At 37.6% G+C, this 13,035-nt stretch overlaps 1 protein-coding gene across 2 annotated transcripts in view; it reads left to right on the top strand.

Annotated features, from left to right (window-relative positions):
* Window positions 1-13,035, top strand: part of LOC126334892 (calponin homology domain-containing protein DDB_G0272472-like) — a 146,428-nt gene that overhangs the window by 14,841 nt on the left and 118,552 nt on the right. For both annotated transcript variants that reach the window (XR_007564784.1, XM_049997597.1), the window contains exon 2: window positions 3,985-4,173. Coding sequence is in view for 1 of the 2 variants with exons in the window: in XM_049997597.1 (XP_049853554.1) it covers window positions 3,985-4,173 (189 nt within the window). In the remaining variant the exon portion in view is untranslated. The remainder of the gene's footprint in view (window positions 1-3,984; window positions 4,174-13,035) is intronic.

Below are 13,035 nucleotides of genomic sequence, written 5' to 3' on the forward strand. Positions count from 1 at the left end.
TACAATAATGAACTGTTATGCACAACAATTTTGTTAGATAATTATAATGTTAAACAATGCTATACATGTTTGGAGTTGTGGCTTTCTTTATGATTCAATATGATGGCTCCAAAGAGGAACACATTATGCTAAGCCTCAAGCACTGGAAGTTAGAGATAAGTTGAACTTAGGTTATTTGCCTAAAGCCATTGCCGCTGAATACAGTGTTGAATGAGCAACTGTTTATGGTCTGCAGCTTGTGGTCTAGTGACTAGTGTTTCTGCCTCTGGATCACGAGGTCCTGGGTTCAATTCCTGGCAGGTAGGGAATTTTCTTCACCCAGGGACTGATGTGTTGTCCTCATCATCAATTGGATAATGGTGAGGCCGGAAATGGAAAGACTGGAGCTTGTATGGGCGCTGATGACCACGATGTAGAGCACCCCACGAACCGACATCATCATCAACTTTTTATGGACAAATTTTAACAGCTGAAGAGAGAATTAAAATTTTAAAGGAAAGTTATCATTAAAGTGATGGAGAATAGGGCATAGGGGAAGAGAACACATTATACCTCACACTGCTGGTGCTGCAGCTGTAGACATTTTCCCAGAGTACATTATACAACAACCAAATACATGCAGTACAGATTTAATGCTTGCAAAGCCATTACATCATACAGAATACTGTGATTGCATATTGTCATTGTGACAATTAGAAATTTTGGACACAATCAAAGACTAAGTTTTCTATGAAAATGAATGTATCTTTGGATTTAATAAAGTATAATCCCTGTGTGTTTACACTAAGTTTAAGACACTCAGTAATTGGCACTTCCATTAATTCAGCACCGATAGATGCAAGGATAGCCAGATAGAGCCTAGTGTATACTGATTTATGCATTTCTACTTCTGGCAGGATTACAAGAGGTGATAATGGAAAAACTAAAAATTAGTTGCTGATTAGTTTTCAGCATCTTAAATGACATGTTGTACATGACAAAGGCTACTTTCTGCTGTGTTCTGCAACTGATCAGAGGCATTGAAAGATAGATACAGAATCTGTACAGCAGCAGAAATGTTGCACCTGTGCCAAGCCAATCAAGATGACTTCATTAGCTAGCCAATAATCATGGACAAATGCTGTGTTGTCTATCACTAGATATCCCCCCTCCCCCTGCCCCCCCCCACCCCCCAGAAAAAGGAGCAAGGGCCACACACACGCACACACTCTCTCTCTCTAACATTTTTGGGCTATCTCTATCTAATATTGGCTCACCCTCCTTCCTCCTTCTGTATTCTTTTGACATGACATTTCATGTCTCTTTTTGTCTTTCCATTGCATGGCTTGCATTTCCAGAATGACAATGAGTTGATTTCTGAGGTGAACTGTTTCCTGAACAGTCAAACTCCTACAGCTGAGGTCTCTCCCATTGGGAGATACATGTCACATGGAAGGGTAAATATGTAGTGAAACACTAACAGTATCACCAAGTTTTGTGGTTGCATGCTGAATTTTTTGAGGTGTTAACATGACTACTCACTACTTGTTCACAAAATGATAAAAAGAAGCCCATTGCATTGGGGTGGTACAACCCACCTCAACAAAATCTGCCACAACACCAGCCACCGCTGGCAAGCCAGGGAAACTTGTAAAGCCTGCTGGCCTCATCACTAGTCCATAATTATCCTCTAAGGTCCAGCAGATAAAACTCAGCCTTAAAATCATACATCAGAAACTTGGTAGTTTTAGAAATAAGCATAATGATCTAGATGTAATTTCACAGATTGACAAACCCGATATATTAGTTGTAACTGAACATTGGCACAATGAAGCTCTGATTAGCAGTAGTCAACCACTGTGTATGAAATTCTGCACAGCCTTCAGTAGAAAAGACAAGATAGGGGGAGGTGTAGCAATTTTCACTGTAAATGAAAGTAATTTTAATGTTATTGATGTGAGTGCCTTCTGCTTGGAAGGAGTCTCAGAATTTGCTGCAATAAACCTAAAATGGGGTAGAGATAACATAACAGTTATCGGTGTTTACAGGCCACCTGCAGCAAATACATGTACCTTTTTCGTAAATGTTTCTGACTTGCTTGTATATATAGACACAACATTTTCTGGGCTAAATGGTCACATAAATATAATAGTTCCAGGGGATATAAATATAGATTTATTAACAAATGATGTCAGCACCAAAAAGTTACATCACCTGTGTGATGAGTTTAACCTGACCCCACTCATTCAGGAACCCACTAGAGAAATGGGCAATAGTAAAACATGTCTTGACAACATAATAACAAACATGACCCACCTATCCCACTGTGCATCAGTTTTAAAAGTAGCCATCTCAGATCACCATGCAGTACAGCTTAAATTGTAGCTCCATGAGGCCCCCACTGTCACCACAAAGCAATAGTTTGTAACTAAAAGAATAATGTATAATGACAACATAAACAGACTAAACTGCATGCTAGCACAAATAAAATGGTTTGAAAATAATAGCTTTTCATGATAGATTTGCTGCTGACTTCTATTACTGCTTTGATACCACATGCCCAGTTGTAATCACAAAAAAGAAACAAACAAAAAAATAAACAAAAATATTTGGGTAAATAGTAATGTCACTGAAGCAAGGTAAAAATTAAAACTACTCCACAGTGCAATTCTGAATAATAGAGAGATTCCTGAGCTAATGGAAGCTTTCAAAATATATCAAGCACACTATAAGGACTTACTCACACAGTCCAGGAGCTACTATGTTGCAAATAAGCTTCAAAACTCACACAACGTAACTGCTGGCATCTGGGCAGTCATAAACACTTTTAGAAACTGCAGTGACAAATCCTGTATGGACAATACTATTAACCACAATGGCATGCTCATAAAAGACCAATTCCACTGGTACAATACTAGAAATAAAGAAAGATTTTACATTGGCAGACACAGAACAGCACTTTACGAAAAGGGGTCTCAGTATGCAGGTATAAAATTAGCTAACGCACTGCCTAGTGTAGTCATGGCTCTTCCTACAATTAAACTGATACATAAGCTTGAGAAATTTTTTGTAAAACAACCTTTCTACACATCAGAAGAGTACAACAAGAACAACAAATGCTTTGAGAAATTATGTGAATAGAAATCAGTAAATACCTTATTGTAATTTTATTGTAAATTAATGACGTATTCAGAACATGTCTTGTGTGTTGTACTAATAACTTTAATCATTACTATTTCTTTGTACATGTGCAGTGTACCATTCAATGTTGAGTAAAGCTATTATTATTATTATTATTATTATTACTCATTGTTAAGTTTTTCACATGAACTCTGGCCACAGGCAGGCAGCCATGGATGCTAGGTCTGCTCGATGGACCGAGCTCCTTTATGAACTGGCAACATTATATGATACGGATGTTTCTGGAGGAAGTGATGCCTTGTGGTTGAAGTTTTCTGTCATTTTATCTGCTTGAATTCTAGTGGTAAACATCACCCTGTGTAAATGCTATATCAAGCATTTGCATCTAATTATTTCTTGTTTTTTAAACTGCTGCTAAATGTATCAGCCTGATGGAGTGCAAAGATAGTGTGTTTTATTTTAGACCCATTTGAAATAACAAGACCTTCCAAGAACATTTCTGTAAAAGAGGTTGTGGCTGTCAGTCCACTTCAGGACATTAGACTTAAAGGCCATGCATTGTCAACACTACAATGCCCAATGACTGTCTCTGCCAGGTTATCAAAGAACTTAGCTTCGGTAGATATAGTGCACTTACACCATACAGTATTGGCTGTGACTAATGTATGTTACTTTAATTTATTGTTGTCTCATGAGCAATGAACACTTATTTCTCAATGCCTTATGGTCTCTCAAATCTGCTGGGATGCTTCAGTCTCATGAATGTCTCATCAACCTAGCTATCATTCAGCAGTTTGAGGCTATGTTTGTGAGCGTTCATAGAAGATTAATTGATTTTTTTTTTTTTTGTCTGTTTCAATACAGGAGAAATAACAGAAGAGTACGTGCCAGAAGCTGTGATCCAAAGAAACGTGTAACATTTGAGAAAACAGATGAGGATGAAGAAATACAGGACTTTTTGTCAGCATTTCAACGCAGTCTAAAATTGCTGGGCCTAGAAACGAATAAATCCTATACTACCTGTTATAAGGCAACAAATAATTCTATCAGCAGGTATGCTAATTGCATTTAGACATGCAAATATATGTGTTCTGGACTCTAAGAATAAAACTTAAGGTAATAATGAGATCTTGATACTGTTGTATTGAGTTTCTGTAAAGAATTATTTCTATATATTCAGTAATAAGTATTTTATCATCATCATCATCAACAACAACAACAACAACAACAACAAAAACATTGTACAGTTCTAATCTGTTAATAAGCCACTTCCATTTCCTTCTGTCCATGTATAACCTGTCATAGAGATCAATATCCATTGTCCGTCCTCTGACGTCAGGTCTTCCTTGACCATATCCACCCAGTGGTTTCTGGGTCTTCCAACAGGATGTTTTCCTTCCACTTTTCTTTCCTGATTTATTTGGGCTGTTCTTGTTGGCTGCAACTTCATTGCATGCCAGTACCACTGTAGTCTGGATGTGCTGATTTGATCTGAAATGGATGTCTTGAGTCCAGTGTTCTTCCTTATCTCCTCATTGCTTAACTTATCCATTTTGGTCTTCTGGAAGGTGGATCTAAGGAATTTCATCTCTGATGCATGGAGTCTTTGGCTCTCTCTTTGTGGGGGTGATTGCTTCAATACCATAGGTCAGTCCTGGTATGAGGTAGCTGTTCACCAGCACCTATTTTGCTTTTTCTGGATTTTTACACCTACACATACATCTACAGCCATACTCTGAAAACCACTGTGAATTGCATGGCATAGGGTTTCTTTCCATTCCATTCTCATACTGAGTGTGGCAAGAATGACTGTAAATGCTTCTGTGTGAGCTGTAATTAATATAATCTTTTCCTCATGATCCCTATGTGAGTGATAGACAGATGGTTGTATGGTATTACCAAACTCATCATTTGAAGCTGGTTCTTGAAACTGTGTCGGTAACCTTTCTCAGGATAGTTTAAATCTATCTTCAAGAGTCTGCCAGTTCAGTTTCAACTGTGCTGCTCTTCTCTATACACATTCAATATACCCTGCTAGTGCTATTTGATATGAGTCCCACACACTTGATCAATATTCCAGACCTGTTCACACAAATGATTTGTAAGCAATTTCATTTGTAGTCTGGCTGCATTTTCCCCAGTATTCTACAAACAAAATTAAGTCTACCACCTGCCTTATTCATGACTGAGTCTGTGCTCATTCCATTTCATGTCTCTACAAAGTGTTAAACCCAGGTATGTTACATCACTTGTTGTCTTTGGAAATCAGCTGGAAACTTTGGATTATTTTTAATTGTTAATTTTGTGGTATGAAATCGATTTTCCTTGTAGATTCTTGTTCGTGTCATAGAAATTCTGATTTACTGTCAGCTTTGTATCAAACTTACCCTGAAGTAGAGATACTTCATTATTTCTCATGATACAGCAAATGTGCTACAATCATAACACCAAGGTGGTGACACCTTATAGAACATTAACACAGAAAATTATTTTGAACACATCACTGCAGTTCGAAGTCTGTCATCATTATTTCCTTTAATTTTCAGTCTCTAGTAAGCTATCAGTTTTCATCTCCTCAGAGTAAATATCAATTGAATATGAATGGCATTCCTGAAAACATGTAAACATTAGATCAGACTCATTCCCAATTGCTGTCCAGTTCTATATAAAAACAATGGAGTCTATTTGCTATTCATATGGCTGTCAAATATTGACCTTAATTGTATGATCTTGTATATAAAATATAGGTCTGGAACATTGTATTGCTTTTTCACATTTTTTTAAATAGTTACAAGCAATAAATATTGATTGTAGTAAATTTTACGTTTATCACATTTTGCTCCTACCAATTTCGAAGGAATGTTATAAATAAAAATGAATTATATATGTCCATGCAAATTAAGTAATGTGTTGACTGATTTCAGTTAGAGGGAGAGATCAGGTAAGAACAGCAGACTGCAAAAGAACTCTGGTACTCATGATACTATTACCAGAGAAAATAAAAATGTACATTTGACCCGAAGCAAGAAATCCTTATGTCAGAAAGGTACTTTCCATATGAGAGTTAGATGTCATAACTAACTTCTCAAAAGCATAAAAGCAAACAGTGAGGTCAAAACCTCAATATTTCTACTCCGTTGAAGATTATTTAAATGTATGAAGTGTATTATTTGTAATTTTAAATATGTGTGAATAGAAATCACTTTTACCTGTACATATGTAAATTGACTTGTCCAATGCCTTATGCTTGTGCCACTTTTGTAGACGTGAAGGTCAATTACAATACAATTCAGTTCAGCCTAATTAGGTTTTGGCTACACAGGTCAGAGCATTCCTTTTAAATCAATGAAGAATCTTTATAAAATGTTTCATCTTATTCACCACATATTTAAATAGTAATCACTTTAAGAATAAACATTTCCTGTTAATATTAGCATGGGCATTATCTAATATGTACTTTAGTTATCTACTCCTTCACTGTTCACCAGGAATTAGCTTCTTATGTCTCTCTTTGCTTTTCATTTCTTTCCCTTGATCATTTCTTCAGGATTTATCTGCCAGGCAAATCATCAGTTTGTGATGCAAAACAGCTTGTGAATCTTCATGAGATAAATCCAATGGAGAAAATGATTCATTTGTTCTTGATTCCTGTCTCATGTGAGAAAAACAATGAAAAAAATATCATAATTACAGATACATTGGTGGATCAAAATACAGGAAAATAAGGGAGCTGACATAGTGGTCGAGGAACCTTGCCATGAACATGCCAGGGGGGGAAAGGTGAATCAGCTTTATTGCCATAATATTTCCTTCCAGTCGAAGAAATAAGATGAAGTAGCACTGCACCATCATGTTTTTCTCTGCCTTTTTACTGTAATAAGAGGATCCACATAATTGTGGTGCATGTGGCGTATGTGTTCAATATGCCATATAGTAAAAAGGTGTGCTTCATAATTTGACAATAGAACAGCAGCAGATGTTAAAGGGAAGCATTTCCTCTGCTTTACTTGTTAATAAAGCAGGACTGATTATTTTTAATTTTTGACTACCCTACACTTTCAGTGGGTCACACAGTGCCATGTCATCCATTTCTAGATTAGCTATCAACCATCCATATCCACTGTAGCAGTGTTCAATCATTCCGCATGTAATTTTTTGAAAATATGTCAATAACATACTCCTGCTATGCTAAACTGAATTGAAAAATACTATTCACTGTAGTAGCTCATTGCAAATGGCCAATTAAAAATTCTGTACTGACTGATCATAAGTAATCAGGGCTTCTGAATGTTTATTCTGTGAACTTGACAAAAGACAGTCAAAACATTCTTCATATATTTGTCAGTGGCCATGTACCTTGGTGGAAATTATTAAGGTTGATTGTGTTGATCACAAAATATTGCTCCAGAAGCTGGACCATTACAGAATACGGGGAGTAGCTCACAATTGGTTCACCACTTACTTCAGCAACAGACAGCAAAAGGTCGTTCTTCAAAATGGTTAGAATGGCTGTGATATGGGGTATGAGTGGGTACGGTCAAGTGGGGGGTGGCGGGGGGGGGCGGGGGGTGGGAGGTGGGGAGTGCCCGAAGGATCAGTGCTGGGGCCACTCCTTCCTGTTCCTTATTTATATAAATAATGTGCCTCTAGTGTTATGGGTAACTCTAAAATATTTCTGTTTGCTGATGACTGTAGCTTGGTAGTAAAGGATGTTGTGTAGAACATTGGCTCAGTTTCAAATAGTGCAGTTCATGACCTAAGTTCATGACTTGTAGAAAATAAACTACTAAATCACAGTAAGACTCAGTTTTTACAGTTTCCAACACACAATTCAACAAAACCTGAAATTTTAATTTCACAGAATGGGCATATGATTAGTGAAACTGAACAGTTCAAATTTCTTGGTGTTCAGATAGATAGTAAACTGTCATGGAAAGCCCACATTCAGCCTCTTGTACAAAGACTTAATGCTACCATTTTTACTATTTGAATGGTATCTGTAGTGTGTGATCGTCTGACATGAAAATTAGTCTACTTTGCTTATTTTCTTTTGATTATGTCATATGTATTTGTATGGAGTGTAGCCATGTATGGAAGTGAATCATGGATGATAAGTAGTTTGGACAAGAAGAGAATAGAAGCTTTCGAAATGTGGTGCTACAGAAGAATGCTGAAGATTAGATGGGTAGATCACATAACTAATGAGGAAGTATTGAATCGGATTGGGGAGAAGAGAAGTTTGTGGCACAACTTGACCAGAAGAAGGGATCAGTTGGTAGGACATGTTCTGAGGCATCAAGGGATCACCAATTTAGTATTGGAGGGGAGCGTGGAGGGTAAAAATCGTAGAGGGAGACCAAGAGATGACTACACTAAGCAGATTCAGAAGGATGTAGGTTGCAGTAGGTACTGGGAGATGAAGAAGCCTGCACAGGATAGAGTAGCATGGAGAGCTGCATCAAACCAGTCTCAGGACTGAAGACCACAACAACAACAACAACAACAACAACATGTCATATGGTATTATATTTTGGTAGTTACACCATTCTAAAAGGATATTTTTGGCTCAGGAATGGGCAGTTCAGGCAATAAGTGGTGTAAGTTCATGAACCTCTTGTTGACCCCTATTCACTAGTCTGGGTATTTTGACATTGGCCTCTCAATATCATTTTCCTTACTGTCATTTCTTGTTAACAATATTAGCTTATTCCCAAGAATAAGCAGCTTTCACTCAGTTAATACTTGAAAGAAATCAAATGTGCATTTGTATCAGACTTCCTTAACTCTTGTGCAGAAAGGTATGCAGTATACTGCTGCATCCATTTTCAATAAGGTACCACTCGAACTCCAAAATCTTAGCTGTAATCCATGCACTTACAAATTGAAACTGAAGAGTTTCCTCTTGAGTCACTCCTATTCTGTCAATGAGCTCCATGAAAAATTAAGCTGATTCTTACTCTGTTGTCGATTGCGTTTACTTAAACTTATGGATTGACTTTTTTCAGGTTCATAAACATTTCATTTTTTATCTGTTATTACTTAATATATTGTAATTTCATGTACATTAACAGTGATTGTGTGAATTGTGGAGGTGGCCAGTAAGCACAATCAGACACAGGTAACACATTAATAAGTTTAATTACAATATGTACACTTAATAATGAGTTACACATAACTTTGAAGGCTGTAAGTTATTTGGCAGTGCCAAGTTGTATACAAAGAGAGTGATGTTCTTGATTTAACAAATGTTCATGAAGGCTGATACACTGACACAAAGTTATGTTTAGTGGTATCATCTACATCAGTTTCATGTCCTTACTGAATGTCTCCCTCAGAGAAAAGTGAAGAAAGGAAGAACAAGCTCAACCCTGGCACACTGGCAAGAGGTTCAAAAGTGCCATTCCCCACATAGCTGTGAGCAGCACAATGGGTGTGATCAACTGAGATGCCTTTGATACCACAAGTGAAGCATGTGGGGGCAGTAAGAGAGGATTTGTAGTGCATACCTACCCACAATAGTGCTTTAAATCCCAGCAGTATGCTTATGGGGTATCAGCTCACTTCAAGTTTGTGTAAATTTCTCATGCTCTATGGAGCTGTGAATGTCCTGTGAACAAGAAGTAGTTCGAGATCTCAAGGCCATAAGACAGATAGTCAACATAGAGGCAGATAATTACCAATCTTCGATCTGTTCTGATATTCAGAAAGACAGCTTCCAAGGTAACTTGAGTAGTATACAGTGAAGTTCACTAACATCATCATCACTGAAACAGAAACACTGAAGTCAAAAATCCTTAAAGATCTATTCAAAAAACAGGACATCATTCAAACCCTACCGTGTGTTGTCAGAAGCCCTCTCAACACATCTCCTCCAGATGCTGGAAAGTCCTCACTTTGAGAAAATGAAGAGAGAAATAAAATACTAACAACTCATGGACAAAAAGTTGCCTTACTGCAACTTCAGTTTAACAGGTTCAAGATGTAGAGTTTTGTTTAGTCTAAGTTCTTTCAGTGCTGATTCAAACTCCATTTTCATAACTGGAGGGCCTATTTGTCCTTCATAAATTTCTTAAAGATATTCCCTCCTTCTGTTGACTATTTCATCTGCATTCATAATGTTTCCTTGTGTGTCTCCTACCACAATGATATTGTCCTTGTCTTGAATTGTAATTCCTTAATCTTTTTTAATGTTTTACCACCCTTTCCATTTTTACATCTGTTCCTATATCTCTACATACTTCATTTATCCATTTTTATATGTTGTTCTTTATGACTCTCTATCTTTCTTGATGTACTTGGGTTTCTTTTTGTTGAATTAAGTTTGTAATTATGTCCATCTTCCATAATTTTCTATATTCAGTTTTAATCGGTATTTCATCTACTATTTTTAAGGGAAATGGTAATTAAATCAAAACCCTAAGCTGCTGACAGGCGTTGATATACCTCAATAGGGACAGTTGAAAATGAGGTCCCTACAGGACTCGAACCTGGGATCTTCTGCTTATGTGGCAGACACTCTATCCATCTGAGTCACCGAGGGCACAGAGAATAGTGCAACTGTAGGGATGTATCCCTTGCATGCTTGCCGTGAGCCCCACATTCCCAACTTAATGTCCACACACTACTTCGTAGTGCCTGTCAGCTTGGGTTCTTGATTTAATTATCATTTCATTCTAGAGAGCTGCTTGGTCACCGATGGTATCTGTTCTTCCAGACATGTCCAAAAGAACAGATACCATTTTCATCTTCATATTCATATTGTTAAGGGAGTTTGTTCTTGCTGATACTCCCTTCTTACTGCTGTCTCTTTGACTCTTTCAATACTCCATCTTTTTGATAAGACAAATCACTGTCTACATCTATTACTGGGTAGCTATGGCTAGACTTTATTTACTTTATATACCTTCTCTTCACTAATATAAACTCAATTTTAATCCTGTTTGCATCTGTATCTTTCTATGTGCATCTCCTCCTTTATTCATTTTGAAGGTTGTTTTTGTTGTCATTATGTTATGTTTCTCACAAAACTCAAGCAAGTGTTCTCATCTGTTATTAGTTATTGCTAAGCCAAATCTCCCAGCTTCCCCTCTTCCAAGATGACTCTGAAATCTCCCATTATGGGTACATTATCCTTGTCACTTGTTATTTTTATAGTTTACATGACGTGTGTTCGTAACTTTAGACCCCTGCCCCACATTACTGCTGTGCCACTGTACAGTATTGTCATTAAGTCACTGTTGAAATTACCTTGTCTTTACATATAGTTTCACACAGGTTGATAATTTTTTTATGTTCTTCATCCTGTGCTGTTAGTAGTGTCTAGTGTCCCGGCAGGTATTTCATGGTCCCACTTTCATCCCTTTCTTCGTACTGTGTGGTTTTTGTTGGATCTTGACCTGGGCCTCCTCTCTCATATCTTTGTATATCTCGACTTCAGATTTCTATTATCTCATCATCATCATCATCATCATCATCATCATTTAAGACTGATTATGCGTTCTGTCTGGAGCAAAGTCCCCCTTATAAAATTCCTCCATGATCCCCTATTCAGTGCTAACTTTAGTACCTCTTCTGATGTTAAGCCTATTACTTCAAAATCATTCTTAACCGAATCCAGGTACCTTCTCCTTGGTCTGCCCTGACTCCTCATACCCTCTACTGCTGAACCCATGAGTCTCTTGGATAACCTGGCTTCTCCCATGCGTGTAACATGACCCCACCATCTAAGCCTGTTCGTCCTGACTGCTACATCTATAGAGTTCATTCCCAGCTTTTCTTTGATTTCCTCATTGTGGACACCCTCCTGCCATTGCTCCCATCTACTAGTACCTGCAATCATCCTAGCTACTTTCATATCCGTAACCTCAACTTTGTTGATAAGGTAACCTGAATCCACCCAGCTTTCGCTTCCATACAACAAAGTTGGTCGAAATATTGAACGGTGCACAGATAACTTAGTCTTGGTACTGACTTCCTTCTTGCAGAAGAGAGTAGATCGTAGCTGAGTGCTCACTGCGTTAGCTTTGCTACACCTCGCTTCCAGTTCTTTCACTATGTTGCCATCCTGTGAGAATATGCATCCTGAGTACTTGAAACCATCCACCTGTTCTAAATTTGTTCCTCCTATTTGGCACTCAATCCGTTTATATCTCTTTCCCACTGACATTACTTTCGTTTTGGAGATGCTAATCTTCATACCATAGTCCTTACATTTCTGATCTAGCTCTGAAATATTACTTTGCAAACTTTCAATTGAATCTGCCATCACAACTAAGTCATCCACATATGCAAGACTGCTTATTTTGTGTTCACATATCTTAATCTCACCCAGCCAGTCTATTGTTTTCAACATATGATCCATAAATAATATGAACAACAGTGGAGACAGGTTGCAGCCTTGTCTTACCCCTGAAACTACTCTAAACCATGAACTCAATTTACCGTCAACTCTAACTGCTGCCTGACTATCCACATAAAGACCTTTAATTGCTTGCAAAAGTTTGCCTCCTATTCCATAATCTTGTTGAACAGACAATAACTTCCTCCTAGGAACCCGGTCATATGCCTTTTCTAGATATATGAAGCATAGATACAATTCCCTGTTCCACTCATAACACTTCTCCATTATTTGCCATAATCTAAAGAGGCCTAAACCCACACTGACTTTCGTCCAATTGGTCCTCAACTGATACTCACTCTTTCCTTTCAACAATACCTGAGAAGATTTTACCCACAACGCTGATTAAAGAGATACCCCTGTAGTTGTTACAATCTTTTCTATTTCCATGTTTAAAGATTGGTGTGATTACTGCTTTAGTCCAGTCTGATGGAACCTGTCCCAACTCCCAGGCCATTTCAATTATCCTGTGTAACCATTAAAGACCTGACATTCCACTGTATTTGATGAGTTCCAAC

The sequence above is a fragment of the Schistocerca gregaria genome, chromosome 1, assembly GCF_023897955.1.
Source record: "Schistocerca gregaria isolate iqSchGreg1 chromosome 1, iqSchGreg1.2, whole genome shotgun sequence".
NCBI classification, from domain to species: Eukaryota; Metazoa; Arthropoda; class Insecta; order Orthoptera; family Acrididae; genus Schistocerca; species Schistocerca gregaria.